General features: G+C 38.0%; 1 protein-coding gene across 6 annotated transcripts in view; it reads right to left on the bottom strand.

The window, feature by feature from the left end:
• The window catches only part of SLTM (SAFB like transcription modulator), a 43,909-nt gene extending 24,466 nt beyond the window's left edge, over positions 1-19,443 (bottom strand). For 3 of the 6 annotated variants that reach the window (XM_069596378.1, XM_069596376.1, XM_069596379.1), the window contains exons 1-5: positions 18,848-19,413; positions 17,796-17,883; positions 6,864-6,928; positions 4,060-4,257; positions 3,051-3,098 (exon numbers count right to left, since the gene is read on the bottom strand). In XM_069596378.1, coding sequence (XP_069452479.1) covers positions 3,051-3,098; positions 4,060-4,257; positions 6,864-6,928; positions 17,796-17,883; positions 18,848-19,009 — 561 coding nt within the window. In that variant the 5' untranslated portion in view covers positions 19,010-19,413. Of the gene's footprint in view, positions 1-3,050; positions 3,099-4,059; positions 4,258-6,863; positions 6,929-17,795; positions 17,884-18,847 lie in introns of all 6 variants that reach the window. The other 3 variants (XM_069596373.1, XM_069596377.1, XM_069596375.1) reach the window with 2 other exon arrangements.
• Positions 19,444-25,108: the final 5,665 nt, after the last annotated feature.

The following is a 25,108-nucleotide window of genomic DNA, read 5'->3' as shown; positions in this document are numbered from 1 at the left end:
AATTACAGGTCCAGAGCAGGAAATAGAAATCTGAACCAGACAGCAAGGAAGTAAAGACTACTTGGATCACGTTGAAAGGATTAAAGAGACAACCTGAAGAGACTCTCACTGGCTACAGACAGGACAGTCTGAGCATTAATAAGGATAGTAACTACAATGGCTTGAAATACACTAAAAATATTTAAATCCATGAGTTCAAAATGAAACAGAGGGGCAAAAAGAAAAAAAAATCAGTCACTATCAGTCTGACAGTGAAAATTGGTAAATAAAGGAAAAATAATCAAACATACATCCTGGCTTTTCTTTGTAAATGATACCACAAGGTAACCAAATAATAGATGAGAAGTTTTTTTCCCAAGGAACATTCCAGCTAATAAATAAAGAAAATAAAAGAATACCACGACTTTGATTAAGTCAGTGCAGTACAGATCATCAATGACTGGTACCATCACCAAAAAGATACAGTCAGACATTATGTGTATCCAAATAGAAGAATACAACACTACCTATGAATTAGTTGTATCTCTTGGGGGGATAGGGATGGGGTGTCGGAATCAGATAGCAAGCCTCAGGATCCTATAAACAACAATTTAAAGGAAATATACTAAACAGAGAAACATGTTGACTAAATTCACAGGAACATAATCAGCAAAATACAGACGTTGGAAGCTCTATGAATGACAGGGGTGTCAAACTATGTAAGATGCTCTTTCTGTAGCTATTTTTATTGAAATAGCCATGTCCATTCATTTACCTAATGCCTGTAGCTGCTTTTACACTCAGTGGCAGAGCTGAATAGTTGTAACAAGTCGCTCAGTCGTGTCTGACTCTTTGCAACCCCATGGACTATAGCCTAACGAGGTTCCTCCATCCATGGGATTTTCCAGGTAAGAATACTGGAGTGGGTTGCCATTTCCTTCTCCAGGAGATCTTCCCGACCAAAGGATTGAACCCAGGTCTCCTGCATTGTAGGCAGATGCTTTACCGTCTGAGCCACCAGGGAAGATCCCAGGCCCACACAGCTAACATATTTTCCACCTAGCCTTTAATGAAAAACTTTGCCACCTCTTGCTCTATAAGATAAACAACTCAATTTCTTTAACAAATAAAGTGGAGGGGGGAGGAGATGAACAGAAAACCTATAGATTGAAAGAGGCCTAAAAGACATTTCAATCAATCACAATATCTCAATCTTATCTGCATCACACAAATAAAGATTCAAATAAAACTTTCTTAAAAAAAAAAAAGATAACTGAGCATTTGAAGATTTTTTAAAAAATCATATATTAGGAATAATAATGTGAAAAATAAAATAGTTCTCTTTCAGAGATATACACTGGATTTTTAAGGCAAAATATGTCTGGAATTTGTTTCAAAATAGTGTAGAAAAAGAAAAGTGAATGGAGGAATAGATGAAACAATACTGCCCTTGAACTGGTAAAGCAGAAGCTGTGTAACTGGAATACTCTGTGCAGTATTCCTTAACATGCACAATAAGACAACACATTCATTAGTCATGCTTAGAAGCATCAAAATCATGATGGAATGGAGATACATTCATATATATTTCTACATATTTCACCATACATCATTAAGGAAGAGGAGAAAAGGTCATTTTACTTATTTGAAGATGTAACCTCCCTGACACAATAAGCAAAACCTGCCCTTTGATAAAAAGTAAATAAAGGTTCTTTCACTCTCATGATGGAATAGGAGAGCAAGGCCCAATCTAGCCCATAAAAATTTGTAAAAATTTTAAAAGGCACTCATTCCTTAAGATACTTCTGTTAGATTTTTATAATACATACATTATCTATTATGAGAATGGGGACACTCAGATGTAACCCTTCACACACTCCAACTTGTGCAACGGAAGGAGAGGCCTTTGATGAAAATTTAAAAACTTTTTGCCAACGAATATGAAGAGTTCAACTCTACCTTTTTGCAAATTAGTAATATCCAGAAAAGGTACTCCTCCAATTTGGGAGTTAATCTTCCTCATCTATTTTTTATCATTCAAAAATGAACATACCTGAGGATAGTATGGGGGGAAGTCTACAGACTTTCAAATGTCCTAACATTTCCTTCCTGAATATTCCAAACTACCAAAAACATTTCCCCCAGAAATGCAATTTCTCCCATTACAATGAACACAGAGAACCAATATACAGCTTCACCAGCATTCCAAATGTAAGAGAGCTGGGGTAAAGAAGGAGTGACCAGAGGCAATCAGCTAAGCAGGCTATGAATATACACCACATTATATACCCTTGCAGTAAATATTACAGTGAGGAAATAGCACACCTGATCACTATTTTTCCTAAATCTAGTAAACAGAGGGAATGGGAACCCCTATCTCTATCTGAAAGTATACTATTTAAAGAGGGTACATGAACAAGGTATTCTTGAGTACACAAATGGGAAAAAGACAAAGGCTAATTTTTAATACAGAAATTGAGCTATAAATGTCTGTTTATAGCATCTGTACATCATGCTTTAAAATGTACACTATGCATATCACATAGACCAAAACCAAAATCTAATACACAACAGAAATCATTTTCTACACATACACACACATACCCACATGAATACACATATCCCAAGTAAATTACTTACACAGATTTTTATCATTCTTATACTATATTTATCATAGGGGTGTTAAATTAACAAAATTTTAAAGCTTTAATAGAATATTAGTACTTTTAAATGATTTATTTCATACCAAAGTGACCACACACACACACACACAAAAATCAAGGAGTGTGAAGGCTTCCCAAAAAACTGATAACTAGACTTATGTTTTAGAAAAAGGATAGACTGTTTTTATTTTTGAGAATGGTAGGAACCTTATTTTAATAACTTCCAATTATCTCCACAGCAAGAGAAATTTCAACCACCAATTTAAAGTATTTTGTATATACCACGTAACTCAGTATTATATTTAAAGCAATTTTATGAATTAAATAATTATCAAGTCAAAATGAGATTCCTTTTCCAAGCCCTTCCACCCAACAATATCATATTCATAGGACTAAATGTAAACTTACTTGGGCTGTTAGAAAGGTATCATCTTCACCTTCTTGAGCTTCAATTTCCTAAGTAAAAGGGTATACAATAGCTTTGCTTTACAAAATATCTGGGTAACACGAGAATGCTTTTATGCTACACCCGATTATCACTTGCCTCATGTTCTGTGCAGTGTCTATGGATACCATGGGTATTAAGCCAATGCTTAATAATTCAGACTATATTTTTATGCCAACATAAAAGCTTAGTCACATTGATAAAAGAATTAGAAACCAAAAAAAGAATTAGAAACAAGTCTTTCATGAGCCCTTCATTTATTAAGCTAGGTAGAACAGTGTTCTAAGCATGAATACTGACCCCCTATTCCACTGATTTTCTTAAGTAGTACTAACATGCTTCAAAGCAGGACAAATGGTCTATTTCATTCAAAGAAAAGATTTAAAAATTATATCTTTAAAGCTTTTAAGTTAAACTTTCATAAGTAATTTCCCCACCCTTGATAATAACCAAATAAATGCAAATTAATGTTTTACATCTACTAAAGTAGGAAAAAAAAAAACTTACTATCTGGTAATATTGGCAAGGTCAGTGTTAAATTGGTACACTCTTTCATAGTGGGATAGTAAACAACTTAAAACTTAAATATCCCAAATTAAAAGAGTAAAAAAAAAAAAGAGTAAAAATAAATAAATAAATAAAAGAGTAGCTATTAGACACCCAGAAAATAGTCTAGTAAATTACGATGTAATGTATGAATTTTGAAGTCATTATATATTATGTGAAAATATATAGACTAAATAGCAATTTGTAACATGATAACTACTCGGTAAAAACATATACATATGTGGAAAATAATAAGCAAAAATTGAAAGGTCATCTTAGATTGCAGGATTCTGAGTGATTTATAAGTAACTTTAAAAATATATTTTTTGAAAGTTCTGTGACTTCCACATTGAACCAGAAAAATACTTTTTTATTATTTAGTACTTAGTTTAACTGTATCACGTTTTAAAAAAACTGGCTAAAGACCTGACTTTCGATGTCCTCTTTTTCTATTTCTTCTACTGCTTCTGCCTCTATTAATTCATGAGCTGTCTTGTTCTCTTCTGCAGAAAGCAACTCCTTGGAATGCACGTTTTCTTCTTCATTTTCACCAAATTCTTCAGAGTCCTTCAGTTCGTCATTTCCATCTTGTTCATGTGCCTCTTGATTCTCCAATTCACAGTCCTTTTAATGGTAAGAAAATTTGATACAGTTCGAGGCAAAGTACTGCGGGCTATCCACCAAACCTTTCTGGTAATTTACATCTCTAAATGCTTTCACTTCTATCATATTTTGACATTACTCCCAAAGTCAAAGTTCAATAATTTTATATTACGTACTAACTGTGCCTTTAAAATCAAAGGGGGGATCTAATACCAAGGTCATTATACTGTGCATCTGAGTTCCCAAATCACTTACACTGAAATAAATATATGCTAACTGGATTGCTCTCAAGTTCCAGTTACATCCTATGAGCTTTCCTATAAGACATGGCTTCAAAGAAATGACTTCTTTTTTTCTACACGCCACAGTTTGGCTTACCTTCAACGACTGTGGACATCTTATACATGATAATATAAACTTTATTTCTAATTTATAATAAGGAATCCCAACTGTTACACCAATGTCTGTTCTTACAAATATGCAAATAACTAATCAGTTTTGAAATCTACCACAATGCCACAAAGCCAATTAAACAGGGGAACATAGATTAGGATTCTCTCTGTGAAGCAAAGAATATTGGTTAGCCTCTTAAAGTTTATGGATATAAGGGTACCTCAGTAGAAATAAAGAAAAGCAACAATCAGCCTAGTTCCCTCTCTCATTAACTGCAGACAAAGGGTTAGAAGCAATGGACATTCTTCCTCCTTTCCTACTCTCATGGTGAGATTTAAAGGAGTTAAACAACAGATTTAAAGGCTTCTGGGTTAAAAGGGGAAAAGTGTAGGGGTATAACTATTAATTATTCATAGACGAACTGCAATGAGGGACTAGAAATTTCTGGGAAGGTAGTCACAGAGAAGAAACATGACTGTGTGGAATGTGCAGTGCTTGGGGAGCAGGTCATCGCTGGGAGAGCAGGTCTAACCAGCTTATTATCTGCCTATGAGTGGGGGGACACTGGGAACTGACAGTGGAGGAGGTGGTTGGTTATATGATACTACAAGAATTGGTATAGAACAAAAAACAAAACAAGGCAAGTCACTGAGGGAATTTCACCTACTTTCAAGTGACAATTTTGACTATTCTCCTCACCTACAGGTTAGAAGTAATTTCTATAGTATTCACATATCTAAGCAATAGGTGATATTTACCCACCATCATCACTGTATAAATTCCAAAATTACCAACTCTGAGAAACAAGGCAAGTATATCCACTTTCTTTCTATCATATTTACCACAAATGAGGATACCTCCAAAGGGAAAAAGAAATATAAAAGTAACGATACATTTAAATAGAATTTTGTAAAAGTTCTTTTGTTCTTTTAGACATTATGACCAGGTTCATTTAATAATTACACAAAGGCATCCACTGTGGTACATATAAGACAGCAATATTACATCTCCTCGTAACATTTTAAATGACTAAAACATTTTTGTGCACTGAAGAGCTGAAAGGAAGTTAGAAATTTGAAAACTAAAAGGGTTTTTACTAAGTCATAACGTTTTTCCGGCTTATGGATAGTTTTGACTTAATCATACACTCACTAGTGAAGACAACTAGAGAAAATGAAAGCAAAGGAATAAACCTAGTGGAAGATATACCACAAGGATAACAGAATACAAAGACTGAACACCCCTTAAAGGCTCAAAAAAAAGCCGGTTATAGGCACGTAATCACCCATTTTAATGGATCCCTGAGCACACATTTCCTGAATTACCTGACTTCAGGGCTAACTCCTCAACCAAACATCTCTTTCTCTCTGTGCATGCCGTCAAAGTGCAAGATACAAAGAGTGAGGTACATGGTGCCTGTGCAGCCTGTGTGTGGGGGGAGGGTAGAGAGTTAGATGGTAGGAAACGAGTGAGTGAAGGGACATGAGCTGACTTCATGGCGGACCACACAGACATCCGAGATGTTATGGCAATATGACCTAACTGTACACAGAAAACAGAATACATGTGGTGTAAATGTATGTAATTTAAAACGAACTATGCTCATTAAATAATTTCTGCAAATGCCACACTACTTAAGACCTAATGATCAGTCAATAGATCACATTTCATTAAAATGAGAACAACAATAAAAACTATGATTAAAAGCAACAGTATATTGAACTGCCACAACCTCAATTAAAATTACATACTCTGTTCTCCTAGTTGGACATTCTTAGAATAAAATATATTTTTAAACCAATAAAGACCTGGCTTATTTATCTTTAATGGGCAAAACCCATTTCTTAATCTGATCTTCACTAAGTAGCAATATATCAGCAACTTTCTCCATTTTAAAGACTATATTAATCTGATTTCTGTATATTATTAATATATACAAAAGCTAAATGTGATGGGCAGTACCCTTTCCAGGAACTAAGGTATCAATTGTCCTGTACCGGTTCCTCTGGCCCCTATGTCTCCCCAAACAAACATTCTTTGCTTTGTCTCATTTAACTAAAGTTATTTATTATATTTCTCAACTATGAGAATTAGTAAGACTGACAATATTATTTGTCTCTATACCTATTTACCAACATATTTCAGTGTCTATTGTTAAAGCAATATGCATGAATTGCTCATGCAAAATACTAGGCTCAAAACAGACATCTTAACCTGTGTAATTAACACTTTACCTTGACAAAAGCATCATCTTCCACAGAAGCATCTCCACTCAACTCATCTGCTTCCTGTTTTTTACCTGCGAAAGAAGGAAAATGGGCTAACAACCAATATTTTATTACTTTAAGAGCAAAAAACATTCAGACAAGTTTACCCCGAGGTATCACTCTCCACTCCCAAATCATCTGACAAAGCAAATGCCAACTGCTATAAACCACCTGGCCCTAGCTGTCCCAAACCAAAAAAGAGAAGCTTTATGAACAATGTCATGCTGTTGCATTTCATTGAAATAAACTGTGCAAATAATTAATCCTGCATACGAACCCATCACCGTCACTGACTTGACATATGAGATCCATTTTTCTTTACACCAGTCAAATTCTCTATCTTTAATTCTCCCAGAAGTAGCATCAACTTTCAACAGTACTCTACTAACTGTATATATAACCAGACATCTGATAGCTAAATTCAAGACTCAGATCCCCCATAAAGCCTTCCTAAGTTCTTCTTGTCAACAAGCTTTCTCTAAAATAAAATTCTCACACTTGACACCTCGCAATCCATGATCAGCTGATGATATACTGCCTTGTTCTGTCGGGTACCTCTTGCTCACCATTTAAAGAAATACCTTAAGTACAGTGACTGCTTTTATGCTTATTTTGTGTTTCTCCAAAGGCCTAAATATTAAGTAGTGCTTTAACATGATGACTGATTTAACTGATTTAAGGCAAGCAGAAATTACTTCAGACCAAAAACTGTTAACAGCTTCCAGATAGACTACAGGCCTCCCTGACCCAACCCTCAACTTCAAAACTTTGAAAATTGGTGGTTGGAATTCTTTAAATGTTTTACACACACACACACATATGTTTTCCACAGACCCAAGGCTAAAAGTGCCTCACACACACACGTTTTCCACAAATCCAAGGCTAAACATGCCACACACACACACACAAATTTTCCACAGATCCAAGGCCAAAAGTTTGTGTTTTCAAGCAAGTCCATAAAAATCTACTTAGATAACCCATAATGTTGAGAAATGCTGTTAAAAAAAAAATCACAGCTGTTAAAATTTTACTATTTTTTAAAAATTTATTTATTTTGAGACGTTAATGGATGTCTTCTCCTGAAGCCAACTAATCAACCTTTCCTTGGCCTAAAACAGGAACTGCCACATACCTATCTCAAGCTTCCATGACCCCAGAGGAGAGAGAGTTTGGTTGTGAGGTAACTCTAAAAAAGAAAGTTAGGTTAACTCCCTTTCCCATGTCTCCTCACCAACTCCTATCTTCCATCTAATCCCAATTGGAAATCCTTTCCATGAATGAGAGATAAAAAGGGAACAAGATACTGGTTCTTCCAGATATGTGAAAAGATGAAGAGTAAAGAGTTTTCTTTTATCCACTGAGGTAAAAGAGGTCTTCATATCCCTGAGGGCTTGAAACAAAAGAGAAACAAAATGTGGAACTTAGTGGCATTTGTATTTTAGAGAAAACACAAATTAGAAGTTACTACAAGGGCAATGAGGGAGATGTTCCTTCCTTAAAAAATGAAACAGTATCAGGTGAGAAAGAGCTTACTAAACTGTTCTATCACAGATCATAAAAAAAGCAAGAGAACTCCAGAAAAACATCTGCTTCTGCTTCACTGACTATGCTAAATCCTTTGACTATGTGGATCACAATAAACTGTGGAAAATTCTTAAAGAGATGGGCATACCAGACCACCTTACCTGCCTCCTGAGAAACCTGTATGCAGGTCAAGAAGCAACAGTTAGAACCGGACATGGAACAACAGTCTGGTTCCAAATTGGGAAAGGAGTACGTCAAGGCTGTATATTGTCACCCTGGTTATTTATGCAGAGTACATCATGCGAAATGCTGGGCTGGATGAAGCACAAGCTGGAATCAAGACTGCAGAGAGAAACATCAATAACCTCAGATATGCAGATGATACCACCCTTATGGCAGAAAGTGAAGAAGGATTAAAGAGCCTCTTGATGAAAGTGAAAGAGAAGAGTGAAAAAGTTGGCTTAAAACTCAACATTCAGAAAACGAAGATTATGGCATCTGGTCCCATCACTTCATGGCAAATAGATGGGGAAACAATGGAAACAGTGACAGACTTTATTTTCTTGGGCTCCAAAGTCACTGCAGATGGTGACCTGTAGTCATGAAATTAAAAGACACTTACTTCTTGGGAAAAAAGCTATGACAAACCTAGACAGCATATTAAAAAGCAGAGACATTACTTTGCCTACAATGGTCTGTATAGTCAAAGCTATGGTTTTTCCACTAGTCATGTATGGATGTGAGAGCTGGATCATAAAGAAGGCTGAGTGTCAAAGAATTGATGCTTTTGAACTGTGGTTTTGGAGAAGACTCTTGAGAGTTCCTTGAACTGCAAGGAGATCAAACCAGTCAATCCTAGAAGAAATCAGTCCTGAATATTCACTGGAAGGAGTGGTGCTGAAGTTGAAACTCCAGTACTTGGCCACCTGATGCGAAGAGCCAACTCATTAGCAAAGACCCTGATGTTGGGAAAGATTGAAAACAGAAGGAGAAGGGGACAGCAGAAAACGAGATGCCTGGATGGCACCACCGAATAGATGGACACAAGTTTGAGCAACTCTGGGAGTCTGTGATGGACAGGGAAGTCTGGCATGCTGCAGTCCATGGAGTTGCAAAGAGCTGGACATGACTGAGGACTGAAATGAACTGAACTGATGCTAGGAAAGATTGAAGGCAGGAGAAGAAGAGGACGACAAAGGATGAGATGGTTGGATGGCATCACCAACTCAATGCACATGAGTCTGAGCATGCTCCAGGAGATGGACAGGGAAGCCTGACATGCTATAGACCATGGGGTTGCAAAGTCAGAAACGAATGAGTGACTGAACAACCACCACCACAATATAAAACCTTAAAGCTTTGAGAAGAAATAAGCTTTTTAAAGCTACAGAACTCCACCACCCACCCCCAACACCCACACCACCAAATAACCTATAGAGCGGAGCTTTTGAGTGATATTCCTTCAGATCATTTGCAAATACTATTTACTCTTTATAAATATAAAATGCATTACAATTTGCAATGCACTTTAAAAAAAAGTTCAGGTGATATTTTTCTAACACCCCACAGTACATAGGGCAAGTAATCACAACTTGACAAAAGAGAAAATGAACCAAGGTTACACAGCCTGCCCAAGGCTAGTAAATGGCACTGTCAGACCTAGAAGCCAAGGCTTCATTTCCAGGACTAAAATTCTTTCCACTTCATCTTACTATGACCTACTTAAAAGACATTATTTTAGTAAGAAGTGGTTAACTCAATGTATAGACACCATCTTTGAAATGGAAGCCCTCAGCATAACAACAAGCTACATATACTATGCACACTCCATGGCGAGTTTCACTTGCTTTCATTTACTTAAAGGAAAACTAAATTACACTACATCAACAAAAACAACAGACGCAGTCACTACCGCTGCTTAAGCAGCTTCCACAGTGCAGGCACTAGGACACATGCTCCATATATATCAATGCATGTATTTTATCCTCTTAACTAGCCCCACTCTACAAAATAGTGAAAAGTTAATCAGATTACAAAGCTAGTAAGGGCAGTGCTTCAGTTTAAACCCGGCTCTACTCCACTCCTCAAAAACGACAAAAGCATTAGCTACAATGCCAGCAGTTAAAAATGTCATCTTTTAGCATGAACAGAGGCTCCACAAGCCACATCTGTAAAATTTTAAAATGAGACAGTCACAGAGATTATGTAACTTGTCCCATGACAAACAGGCAGCAAGAGGCAGAGATACAGAGAAAGGTCCAAATTGCTATCCTTTATTGTTTTTAACAATTGTATCACATGAAAGCACTGGACACAATGTGTCAGCAGCTTATAAACATAAAAACTAAAAGGACCAAATTTTTCAAACATACATTAATGAAACTAGTAATAATCTGACAGGCACATAATAAACTGACATTTTACGCACTAATTTTTGACTGCTCTCATAATCTGTAACTGCATTTATTTACACATGCTCAATTAGCAACTATATTGTAATTTCTTCCTCTATAAAAAGTATCATCCCTCCCCCATACAAAGATAATTCACCTCTCAGACAGCTACGATGCTCATCATCCAGCCCAGAACCTAGTACAGTGCTATATAACAAGCATCATATAGGTCTTGAACGGCAATGATGCAGTTTCTAAGCTGGTCGCTAGCAGTAAACAGAGTTCAGACTTTTATTCAGCCCTCACTGTGACACGCCAATCAAATCAGCATCATGTACAACCCCATATTGTCAGTAAGGACTATAAACTTGGAGTCGAATGATACTACAAAGTATATCTACAGATTCCTAACTTTTATGATGTCACAGATAAGAAATAACTTAAAAATCAAATCCCACTTAATTCAACAAGCACCACCAGCTTAGACACATCTTTGTACAGTCAGTAACCATTTATACCTCATCTCCCATGTAAGCCTGTGCTATGAAATGTCCTATAACAAACTAATAAATGAATCTTTTGTTCTTCAGGGAATCTGGCATGTACCAAAGAAATATGAACTGGTCCAAAGGAAAGCAGCACCATGAGGATGAGGAAGCTAACTGAAAGTGCAATGTAAACAGACACCTAACTAATGCTTTGAGGAACAAAACTAAAAAAGAAATTGAGTAAAAAGATAGTCTGAATAGCAAAATAAAAAATGGAAGCAAAATTACTTATTACATCTCAAACTATCATAGTAGCAACATACAACTATCTTGAAATTACATAAAATACACTGCAATGTTCTTTGCACGATTATAGAGTCAAAAGTAAAAATACACCAAAGGAAGAAGATGCTAAAACACCTCCTTATTTATGCACCCTAAGTTTGTATAGGTCCACAAACCCTTAATGAAACCACTGGGGCCAGACATGTTTTAGAACTGTCAGATTTTAAAAGAGTACAATAGTGTATATACTAATTATTAATTTAAACCTCCCAATGGCTTCTGGACCAGTCTCTCAATTAATCACGGAAATAACATTATAAATAGCTTCACTTTTGCCAAACTTTTCAGAATACTTGTGTTTCAGAATTAAGAATATAGATTTCAAGATGAAAATTTGGTTTTCTCCTTATGTTCTTAAAAGGGTTGGTAATTTTCCTCTTTAAGTTCAGAAATACCTCCAAAAACAAAAACAAAACAAAAAATCTACTTAGTAAGTAGAGTTTAAAGTAATTTGCCAAAAAACTTTGTGGCTGAGTAACTTTTCCACTAAATATTAACGGAAGTTATGAAACGCAGAAAAGGTTCAGTCACAAAATTTCTGTTAGAGAAGAGGGAATAAGACTCAGAGACCAGGCCAAACAGAACAGCGTTAGCGTTTCCAGCAACAGCCTCTCCCCAACTGCACAGAATCTTAAAATAATCATGTACTATTGTCTTCTGTTAACTGTTTGCATATGTGTTTTAGCCTCTCTTGTATTAAAGGAATCAGATTTCTGATTTGTATATTGTCTTAAATATAGCAGTCATCCCATAGGTCATTTTATTATTTTTAAAAAGTCTACCATAAAGATAGTTCATATTCATATAATAAAATAAATCTGAAAAATACCAAACATATATTTTAAAAATCTCTTAACTTTATCATCTAAAGACAACCAAACTGAACATCCACACACACCTGTGAACATTTGCACAAGATTTTCAAAGGCAGCAAAAATGTAACTGAGTTCTTAGTGGATTACTTTTCTATCCTATCAATTAGAAGAAAGTAGTACTGCTTAACTCTCAGCATTTTTGTGCAAATCAAGTAAAGCAATATGAAAGTATTCTGAAAACTGTATAGAGAATTAATCACATATATATGCAAATAGAGACTAATTGTGTAAGGTATAGAGAACTAACCAACAGGCAGAAAGGGATGAATGAAAATGACGCTAAGTTTCAATGAGGCTAGAGCACCCAGTGGTTCTTTAGCTGCTTGAAAATCACCTGGGGAACTTTTAGAAAATACTAATTCCTGGAGCCCCCAAAGAGTAAACAAAACCAACTCTCTGGGGGGCAGGAGCCTGGTATCTGTTTTTAAAACTTAAATGACTCAAATGTAGGTTAGATTGAGTGTAACCAAAGAAGATGGAATAAGACTATGAGGAAGGTTACTATTTTCAGATTCTCCAGACTAGAGAAAATTTAAATTCTGCCTACCTTCCACAAAACAACTAGAGTAGGTATAAACTTGTATTAGTTCTCAAAAAGGTAAAAAACAAAAACAAATCCTTAAACATAAACCTCTTAAAAGTACGTGCACATGTACATATACAGCTTAGATCAATAAAATGTAACTTCTGATAAAGTCAGAGTGGTGGAATTATGGGCAATTTTCACTTTTTTGTACTTTTCTGGATTACCTAGTTTTTAAAATGAAAACAGTTCACTTTTATGATCTGGAAAACAATTCTGTAAAGCCATAATACAAACTATTCCAGGATACCAGAACTAGAGGCTAACTGGGACTGTGGAGTTTATGGTGTGAATGGTTAACTCCTGGAACTGCACCACACTGAGGCCCTTTTACTGTCATATGTGAGATCTTAAATAAATCAGTAGATTTCAGCCTTAAATCCTAAGCCATTATTCAACCTCTTCATTAAAGTCATTTCTGATGCCACCAACTGGTAATAATGATTGCTTTTTCCTCTAATTCCTAGACAATTCACACTTCATTTTACATGAGTTCATGAAAGAGAAAGTCAGAATCTTCTACCCTTGATTCAAAATGCCTGGAAGATGAATGACATGGGAGAAAGACATTTTCTTAAAGTACTAGAAAATTTTACCTCTCTCTCCACCAAGATTGTTGATACACACCATATTTGACACAAGAAAATAAAAGTAAAAAAGTACTTTGATAATAAACATAATCTACCATATACAACTGCATAGTTCAAATGCTGGTTTTAAGAACAGAGGTAAAACTGCCTGATTGTGAAATGAAAATGACATACACAACTTTTGAGGTCAGACAATATTCTAGCAAAAGTTATGAGGCTTTCCAACACAGCAACAACTTGGTAAGGGAGAAAAGGCAGGTGCCCATGATTCATGTGTTCTAAAAGTAACTGTATTTCACGTATCAGTGTTTAAGGAGAAGCCACTAGTGTTTTTGAGAAAGGGACCTTAAAAAGAAAAATCATATAGAAGATAGTAAAGACTATTAATCTCTGATACGGTGCTTCCTACAAAGAAATACGCAGTTAAAGTAATCACCAAAAGACATATTTTTCAAAGCAGTTGTTAAGAAAGTCATTATATGACCCTTGGTATTCATTCAACAAGTATTTTCTGAGCACCTCTTATGCGCAAAGCGAGCTGCTAGGTATTACAGAAACTAATGTAAATAAAAGACTGTCCTTACCCTCACAGAGCTTCTAGCCCAGTAGGTACCCAAAAAAATTTGACACTTTTGGCCTCAGAATGCTTCTCAATGCCACAGTTCTGATTAAAATTTCTTTAACATCCAAACATACTACAGTTAAAAAAAGTTACAGTTTACTATGATACTATATTAAATTCATTTTATGTGGTTGATCACTATATTTTTACTTGGCATACAAATTTTAGAAAGCTTAACAGAGTAAACATGTAATTAATTATACTGATTGTGTATACTGAGTATGGTACTTTACACACATTAATCCAGGCATTATGTCTGGATAAACCTGTAACCCAAAAATATACTCTATAGTGGGAACAAATCAGATTTTTAAAAACTTAAAAGTATTGTGAATTTCAATTCAGTTAAATACTGACTATATATACTTCTGAATACTGCACTGATTAACTACTTTAAGTAACTTTTGCCAAAGTTTAGGTGACTCTAAAGGTTGAAGATCCAAAAGAATGATATGCTATTTACAAGTGAACCAAAAGAAAGTTTACATCTATAATCTCTAAAAGAGGCTAATGAGGAGTTAGTTCTACCTGTTTAACCGCTTTCTAACACACACCCAAATAATGACCATAAATCTCACTGGTGAAGCTTTCTTCTACATAGCAAAGAGAATGAGAAAAGACTCAGAAGTGAGAACCAATCTAAGCTACAAATTTCACCATAACAACTACAAGTAGATAGATTTTTACAAATATGTTAATCATAAACATTTGGACTCACTATAACATTATCAACATTTGTTACAAATTTGTGAGTTTGTGCTTATAATAACAGTATTTTTTAAATATCCCACAAAATACTTAAGAACGCAGATTCCTTTTCCTTTAATCTGTCAAAACACAATCATTTTAACACAAAAAATTTTCTTAAGAAACAGGGACTCTGCACTTGTAAGAGGACAAGCTTAATATTTCACCTAAGAAATGTTAAGACCCAGGAAGCATCTCTCACCTTATCATTCAACACCATTTAACTTTTACTTGCTACATTAAGCCACATCATCGTAAGAATTATTTATTTTGCCTAACAAGCTATTAAATGTTTTATCTTGGTCTTGTCTACATGACTGCCTCTAAGTAAACCCTTTCTTTATTCTTTTCCTATTTTATTTTAGTATGCTCAGCTGAAGAAATCTATACAAACTGAGGAACTATGAGCTTTCCTGTTCCTTCCTTATATATCTATTTTAGCTCAACAGAATTTTTCTTCTGGCTCCTGGTTACATATTATTATTAAATTTCAGAATTAAGAGACACTTACAGATGGTCTAGTAAATTTTCCACTTTTATAAAAAAGAAGTAGACCCACTGAAAGAAAAGTAATATGATCAAGATAAAATTATTTTCAAGACAGATACTAAGTGAAATAAGATGTGGCACAAAGAACCTTATTTTAGAATAATATTTCATTTTAAAAATCTGTTAATTACTGATATATTTAAAGTTTCCCTATTCAAATTTGATGCCTAAAAAGTTATTTCTAAACTTAAAATTTAAAATAATCTTATTTATAAGCATCTTAACTGTAAATTAATTCAAACCAGGTTCTTAGTTTGGGGTTTACATTTTATTCTTTGTAATTCATAGGATTTTGAGAACAATGATAAATGGAACTCAAGGAGACAAGAACTATTTATCACACATGTCCCAGAATGAGTCTGATGAAGTCCTCAGTTGTAGTCTGCTGCAGACAAATAATTAATATTGCAACTCCTAACTAAATACCATAAGATACCTTAACATAGGGTTATCGAAAAATTAAATTTCAAGTATCCTTATAATCTATACAAGAGGGAAAAATTAACATACTTATTTTATACACATACACATATATACGTATGTACATATGTATACTGAAAAACTTCTTAAAATGGTTTATTGCTGAATTTATTTCTAACGGTAAGATGAAGTTCCTAATGACTGAAACAGGAAGGGATACACACAGAAATTAAAAGTAGGTGAAAATAAATAAATGAGATTTACTTTACATGCTAAGTCATTAATCAGCTTGAATAACCTGGGACCATAGGCAACATACAACATCTATCACATACATCCATCTATCACAATGTGCTAAATAAATGACATGAATCAAAATCATTATAAGAAATCACTGTAAGAAACAGGGTTAATTCCTGATGTACTTATTCCTGAATTTTTTTATGCTTCCTCATTTTGAAATTGCCTCTGGGTTTGTCGGCAGAGGCTTCTCAACATGCTTCTCTAAGCACAGGGAAATGTATCTCTCAAACTGACATACTGAGCAAGAACTAATGGAAAGCCACATATCTTCAAGGTAATTTTCTAACTCCTGTAAACTCCATTTCCACCAGTCATTCCCATCCTATCCTGGAAATGCTTCTTAGCCCTTTTTAATTTCCTTTGGCACAAACAGGAGACTCTTGCAAAGGTAGGAAAACTCGCATAGAGAGATACCATCAAGATGTCGCTGGTCCTGATACTCATACAGATTGCTTAAGCTCACACTTGACTATTACCTTCTTTTCAACGTTATTCCATTCAACCATTTTACTGCAGTTGTAATCAGTCTGGTCTACAGCAGAGAGTAGCAAATCGATCACTTCAAGCAGTAAAGAGTGTTAGGTTTTTAAAATGCTGCAGCTGCAAGGAAATTGTAGGTAGGTACCAGGATTCAGACACCCACACCATGCCCACCCTCTAACACTGTCCCTTATGGGACAAAGCGAGAAATCCGTAGTCATTCAAATAAGGATTTCACCAGCTAGAACCTTTTAAACATATCTAAGCCCCACTTACATTGTTAAAATGTTAATTTAAAACCACCTTTACCTATTCACTAAATCACCACATCCCAGAAATATATTCTGGCCTAGTTTAAAAGTTAGAAAATTAACATCTTTAATATATATATCCCTGTGAGTTAAAACTTTTTTTAAAAGCTGATTAGTCATGGATTTTTGGATTCTTTTTCCCCTACCTTGTTAGTATGATTGGTGAGGTCTTTTTGAGTTTTACTGAAAATTAGAATGTATAATGGCCTAAATGCAAATTAAGTTCACCAAGACAAACAAAATAGTAAACACAAAGGTTATAAAATTTTAATATACTAGAGGAAACAGCAAGGAGCCAAGGTGAAAGATTTGGTAGGAATTCCATCAATACTCTGCCAATTGTGGGGCAAGGTAGACATGTTTTAAACCATATTTTATTCTTCAGGTCTTCACACTATGAAGGAAGAAATATTATGAAACTTGACTTTGTAATTTATTCAGAAGCAATAAAGAACTGGTTTCACTTTCAGGACAACTTCAGCCAAATCTTAAGGGCTACTAGTCACCCAAAGCCTGGCAACAGTACTTTTCTTCCTTGACCCAACAAGGCAGAGTGCCAGAGGGAAATAGCAAAGAGTAGCACTATATCAACAGGGCAAGTGGCATAAGAGCAGAGGCAAGTTATATAACCAAAATATATTTTAAAATATGTTTATAACTCGTAACAACCTTTGCCTTTGGTTGGTTTCTTGTTTGGAGTATCAGTTGAAACAGTTAATTCAATATTATCTGGATCGCCTCCTTCCTCTTCAATAGCCTACATTAGAAAGAGAAGTTAATATGCTACACAGTCTATCTAAACTTATTTTATAAAAACGATTTAAAAAAAAAGCAAACCTCAAGCCTCAAGACATTAGAATTGCCAGTCATTTCATAAACCAACTTCACAAAGGAGCAATTAAACTAAACAAGTGAGAGAAACTTTCAGGAGGAAATATCATTAGGTAGAAAAATCACATGGAGCTTTACACTTTACCTAGTCGAGAAAATTGACTATCACATATTATCATACTGAACAAAACTCTAAATATTCTCAATTGCAAAAAAGTTGCTAGCTACGAAAGTAAAGAACGAAAAGGAGCTTCCCTAATGTCTATAATGCAAACTTAGTTCTCCTCTACTATAATTCCAACGCTCACTCAAACCAAAAAGATAATCAGGGAAGAAAAAGCAAATTATTGTGCTAATGCAAAACCTGAAAACCCAGCGGACAAACCTTTCTCTTACCCACCCATCAAATCCCACTACCAATTCCCCGCTAGTATGGGGAGAAAACGGTTGGGCACAATTAAACGGTAACTTTGCAGAAGTCACCAAAGTAACCAGTCCCTACGAGGCCAAGAAATGCACGCGCTCACCATCTCTAAAGACTGGGGACCGAGCGCCTCCCGGGTCTCCACGATCGCCCTTGGGAGGCCGCGCCGGCCGGCCGCAGCCCTCGGCAGCCTGGCGGGGACGTCCCGGGGGAGGCAGAGGCGCGCTCGGCTACGGCGGCCAGTCCCGGCCGGCTCGCGGGCCCCTGGCAGGCCCGGCCCGGCGCGCGGGGGCGGGGGTGCTGCGGGAGGGTCCTCACTCTCCCCGCGCGCGCGCGGGCGACGCCCGGGACTTCCCCACAGCACCGCACCGTGGGCCCCAGAGGCTGAGCGGCCAGGGACTGCGGCGGTAGTCGGGGCTCCGAGGCGCGGCCTAAGCTCGCCTTCCCGGACCTCGCCGGGCCTCACCTGCTTGAGTCGGGAAACGAGCACGGTCTTGACTCCGGTGATATCCAGGTTTCGCCGTTTCAGCTCGGACTTGAGATCGATGACCCGCAGATCGGTGATCTTTTTACCTTCTGCCTGACCTGAAGCGGCCGAGGCTGCCACAGCACCGGTAGCGGCAGCCATTTTAGAAGAGCGGCGCGCTGCCAAGGCAGCGAGTGAACTGCAGGGCGGCGGCAGCGGCTCCAACTTCGACTCAGGCCTCGCCGGCCGCCGGCGCCGCGCAGCGCTGCGCACAATGAGCCGCAGGCCCCGCCCCCTGTTCGCCACCCCGGCGCAACCTGCAGCCGCCACCAGCACCCGGATGACAGGCGCGCGTGCGCACTAACGGGGTGGAGAGGGAAGGCGCTCGGCGCGCGCAGGGGAGCGGATCGCGGCCACCTGGGCGGTGCGACCCCTTGCTAGGACTGGGAGATCGGGCGCGTTCAACCGCACCAACGTCTGCCGTGCCGCCGTTCCTCCACCGCTTCGTTACACACTTTCTGGCAACGTCTCGAGTCTTGAGCAATAGCAGTGCGCCGGGCATTCTCGTCATAGATAGTTCGCGCGTTACTCAACCCGAACCAAGGGGCGTGTCCTTGCCCTAAACCTTTTCCAGGGAAATACTTTACCGGCCCTGCTGAATAATCGGAAAAATGTGGCCACCGTACGCGAAAGAACTAGGTTCCCAGAGTTCCGTTCAAAGGCAGGAAAGGAACTCGAGAGCGGTTAATATAAAGAATATATAGGGCTGGCCTGTGTAACAAGTCCCACTCTTGGGACGTCTCATGGGAAAACGTCTTTTTTTTCCAAGGAGGTTTAGTTTATTCTAGGGCTGCCCATCTCACTGAAAACACAAAACAAAACAGGACACCTTCCCATCTGCACTAGCCTTAGTTTGTTGTCATCTCCAGAGGTCCTGGCGGCTCAACACAAAGTTGATTACTGAAAAATGAATTTGGTTTGTAAGTACTTGTTACCATTCTCATATACCCTGTTCACTGTTTTCTCCCGTCAAATTTGGGCTTCCAGGAACAATGACCATCTTATGAGGGACTACGCTGTACGAGTAACTTTAGCCAATATGACTAATAATCAAAAGCATGTATGGATTAAAACTATTCTACAAACTCCATAAACAGAATATGACGCTTAATTCTTAATTCTTGGCATTTCTTGGTTTTAAAAATTCAAATTGATGAAGTCTGGGTCGCTTTAGATTGCCTTTTCTCATTAGCTAATTAGAGCAAAAAGAGGAAAACTGGACATTATACAATAATACTTGTCAGGTAAGTATTTATGGTTTATATGACTTATAATAACCCCTAATCCTTCTGATCCCTGTGAGGAAAATCTCTGTAAGGCTTAGAGAGATTAAGTGGTTTGTACATTTTCACATAGCTGGTATGTGGCTGAACTGGTGCTGAAATCCGGTCTCCTGATTCAAAAATCCACCTCTGTCTCTATTACAAGTTGACCCACAGTCATAGAATATTAGAATTCAAAGGATCTTTAGGAATCTTTTGGCTCAATCCTCTCTCTCTTTTTAATAGATGAAGTTTTTTGGAGTTTAACCTAAGGACCCACAATTAATTACTGACGGAATTGGCTCTAAACCTCAGTTCTCACGCCAGTGTCTTTTCCGCTCACCACATTGCTTTCACCTTCTGTGGACACTTGTAAAGGGGGGGGTTACATTTGTGGTTGTTCAGTAACTCAGTTGTGTTCCACTCTGGGACCCCATGGACTATAGCACACCCAGGCTTCGCTGTCCTTCACTGCCTCCTGGAGTTTGCTCAAGCTCATGTGAGTTGATGACGCCGTCCAACCATCTCATTCTCTGTCACCCTCTTCTCCTCATGTCCTCAGTCTTTCCCAGCATCAGGGTCTTTTCCAGTAAGTCTGCTGTTGGCATCAGGTGGCCAGAGTATTGGAGCTTCAGCTTCAGCATCCATCCTTCCAATGACTATTCCGTGTTGATTTCCTTTAGGATTGACTGGTTGGATCTCCTTGCAGTCCAAGGGACTCTCAAGAGTCTTCTCCAACACCACAGTTCAAAAGCATCAATTCTTCGGTGCTCAGCTTTCTTTATAGTCTAACTCTCACATCTATACATGACCACTGGAAAACCATAGCTTTGACTAGACAGACTTTTGTCTGCAAAGTGGTGTCTCTGGTTTTTAATATACTCTCTAGGCTATATTAACCCAAAGATCGTGTTATCTGTTGAATAAACGAGTTTTTGTCTTTTAAAAAATCTGACAGTGGAGTTATCTTAAAATGGAGACCTGTACTTTCAGATCTGAATCACTGGAGGACACATCACCTGCCAAATTGTCAAGAATGTTTAACTTCATTATGAGAAAACAATCAGACAAATCTAGCAGTAGAACATTGCACAAAATAACTCATCTGGATTCTCAAAGCAGTGCAGTTGTCTGTTGGTATCAGTGGGGGACTGGCTCCAGGAACTCCTCAGATACTCAGATCTGCAGATGCTCAAATCCTTTAGATATAATGGTATCATGTTGGGCTTAGTCATGTCTTACTCTTTGCGACCCTATGGATCTTGCCTGCCAGGGTCTTCTGTCCATGGGGATTCTCCAGGCAAGAATATTGGAGTGGGTTGCCATTCACTTCTCCAGAGGATCTTCCCAACCCAGGGATCAAACCCAGGTCTCCCAGATTGCAAGCAGATTCTTTACTGTCTGAGCCACCAGGGAAGCCCAAGCATACTGGAGTGGATAGCCTATCCCTTCACTGCAGGATCTTCCCAACCCAGGAATTGAACCCATGTTGCCTGCATTTGAAGCGGATTCTTTACCATTTGAATCTGTATTTGTGTATTTGCGCTTTCTAGGTGATTCAGTGGTAAAGAATCTGCCAATACAGGCAGGAGGAGACGTCAGTTTGATCCCTGGGTAGGGAAGATCCCCTCAAGCAGGGAATGGCTATCCACCCCAGTATTCTTGCCTGGGAAATCCCATGGAAAGAGGAGCCTGGCAGGCTACAGTCCATGGGGCCACAAAGAGTTGAACTCAACACACGCACATTTGCATATAACCTGTGCACATCCTCCTGCAGCTCTTACATCATCTTTAGATTACTTATAATATCTATGACAATGCAAATGATGTATACATAATTTTAAATACAATGTGAATGCTATATAAAGAGTTATCAGTACATGTAAAATTCAAGTTTTGCTTTTTGGGAATTTCTGGAGTTTGGGGGGGAATGTTTTTGATCCAGCATTGGTTGAATCCATGGCTATGGAGGTTCTGACCGTATCGTGAAAGTAAAAATAGTAGGGCACTTCTTGAATAAAGATAGCTAAAGAAATATGGTAACTAAATTTTATCTATCACTGTTGTTTGGATCCTGGATCAAAGACTGAAAAAGCTGCTAAATGGACAACTGGAAATTTTGGTTTTGTGTTAGATTGTGTTATGGTATCAATGATAAATATCTGGAGTGTTATATCATGGTTACTTTTTAGAATGTCCAAGTTCTTAGGAGATACTTGCTAAAGTTCTTAGAAGTGGAGTGTAGTTCTGTCTGCAATTTATTTTCAAATGGAAAAGGTGGGCGGGAGCGCAGTGTGAGAGAGAGGAAGAGAGAGAACATACAAATAAGTTACGATAACTGTGGCAAGATGTTAATAATTGGGGAGACGAATGTGACAAAATCAGGCAAAATTAACAATTAGGAAATTTAGATGCAGGGCAGAAGGTTGTTCACCGTATACTGTTTATATTTTTTTGTAAGTTTGAAGTAATTCAAATTAAGTTGGGGGAAACCCATGTCGTTGTTATTGAGTTGGAAAGTCATGTCAAACTCTTTGTGACTCCATGGACGGCATGCAGCACACCAGGTTTCCCTGTCCTTCACTGTCTCCAGGAGTTTGCTCAGATTCATGTCCCATTGATTTGGTGATGCTATCTAACCATCTCGTCCTCTGTTGCCCCCTTCTCCTCCTTCCCTCAATCTTTCCCAACAGCAGGGTCCTTTTCAATGAGTCCACTCTTCACATTAGGTGGCCACAGTCTTGGAGCTGCAGCTTCAGCATCACTCCTTCCAATGAATATTAAGGGTTGATTTCCTTTAGGATTGACTGGTTTGATCTCCTTACTATCCAAGGAGTACCACAATTCTCCAGTACCACAATTCGAAAGCATCAATTCTTTGGCACTCAGCCTTTTAAGGCATAATCTTTTATTGATGATGTCTTTTTAAAGACATCATCAATCATGAAAAGACATCTGAAATTGCAAATGTAGCTAGGGGGATGAAAGAAATATACAGTGTTCTGAGAGCCTATAGTAGGAAAAGCTAACCCTTGCAGGGAAGATAGAATGATCCTTATATTATGAAAGAGAAAACTGAGGTTCAAAAATGTTGATAAGGGACTTCTCTGTTGGTCCAGTTGTTAAAACTCCAGCTTCCAATGCAGCGGGCCTGAGTTTGATCCCTGGTCAGGGAACTAAGATCCCATGTACTGTGCAGTCAAAAAAAATGTTTTAATTTAAAGAAAAATGTCAATAAGTAGTCTAAAACAGAGAGTTAGTAAATAGAAAATCTAGGATGATTCCAAACCTATTGCAATTTTTTCTGTAACATCTGTTTTCCATCCAAGTTTATTTGCATTCCCTGAAAAGAGTGTTTTTTCCTTCCTCCTAATGCTAAGCCCCAATTTATCCTATTCACTGTTTTATTTTTTTGGAGACATCTTACTCTCTGTTTACCATCTTCCTGCCCAAAGTCAATTGTTCCTTACTCCTACTTTCAAGTAGGCCTTTGTGGTGGTGGTTTAGTTGCTAAGTCACGCCCAAGTCTTCTTGATCTCATGGACTGTCTCCTACCAGGCTCCTCTTGGGATTTCCCAGGCCAAGAATACTGGAGTGGGTTGCCATTTCCTTCTCCAGGGCATCTCCCAACCCACGGATTGAACGTGGATCTCCTGCATTGCAGGCAGATTCTTCACAAACTGAGCCACCAGGGAAGCCCTCAAGTAGGCCTTAAAACCTTTTGTATCATGAAATATCCTTGCTTGACCTCCATATTTACCGTTGGCTATAGTTATATCATTGTATCCTTCTAATGGAGCTCTTCAGGTAATCACAGAGGAGGTAAATCAGATGTGTCCCCTCTGAAAATAATAAAAATGCTTGTTCCATACAAATACATAGTTTCAGTTCAGTTTAGTTGCTCAGTAATGTCCGACTTTGCGACCCCATGAATTGCAGCACGCCAGCCCTCCCTGTCCATCACCAACTCCTGGAGTCTACTCAGACTCACATTCATCGAGTCTGTGATGCCATCCAGCCATCTCATCCTCGGTCGTCCCCTTCTCCACCTGCCCCCAATCCCTCCCAGCATCAGAGTCTTTTCCAATGAGTCAACATTTAGCATGAGGTGGCCAAAATACTGGAGTTTCAGCTTTAGCATCATTCCTTCCAAAGAAATCCCAGGGCTGATCTCCTTTAGGATGGACTGGTTGGACCTTCTGCAGTCCAAAGGACTCTCAAGAGTCTTCTCCAACACCACAGTTCAAAAGCATCAGTTCTTCGGCACTCAGCTTTCTTCATAGTCCAACTCTCACATCCATACGTGACTACTGGAAAAACCACAGCCTTGACTAGATGGACCTTTGTTGGCAAAGTAATGTCTCTGCTTTTAAACTTGCTGTCTAAGTTGGTCATAACTTTTCTTCCAAGGAGTAAGCATCTTTTAATTTCATGGCTGCAGTCACCATCTGCAGTGATTTTGGAGCCCCCAAAAATAAAGTCTGACGCTGTTTCCACTGTTTCCCCACCTATTTCCCATGAACTGATGGGACCAGATGCCGTGATCTTCGTTTTCTGAATGTTGAGCTTTAAGCCAACTTTTTCACTCTCCTCTTTCACTTTCATCAAGAGGCTTTTTAGTTCCTCTTCACTTTCTGCCATAAGGGTGGTGGTATCTGCATATCTGAGGTGATTGATATTTCTCCCTGCAATCTTGATTCCAGCTTGTGCTTCTTCCAGCCCAGCATTTCTCATGATGTACTCTGCATATAAGTTAAATAAGTAGGGTGACAATATACAGCCTTGACTTACTCCTTTTCCTATTTGGACCCAGTCTGTTGTTCCATGTCCAGTTCTAACTGTTGCTTCCTGACCTGCATATAGATTTCTCAAGAGGTAGGTCAGGTGGTCTGGTATTCCCATCTCTCTCAGAATTTTCCACAGTTTATTGTGATCCACA

Source organism: Ovis canadensis, chromosome 7, assembly GCF_042477335.2.
Source record: "Ovis canadensis isolate MfBH-ARS-UI-01 breed Bighorn chromosome 7, ARS-UI_OviCan_v2, whole genome shotgun sequence".
Lineage (NCBI taxonomy): Eukaryota > Metazoa > Chordata > Mammalia > Artiodactyla > Bovidae > Ovis > Ovis canadensis.
The sequence above is the reverse complement of the archived record's forward strand: the minus strand, read 5'-3'. Positions and strand labels throughout refer to the sequence as shown.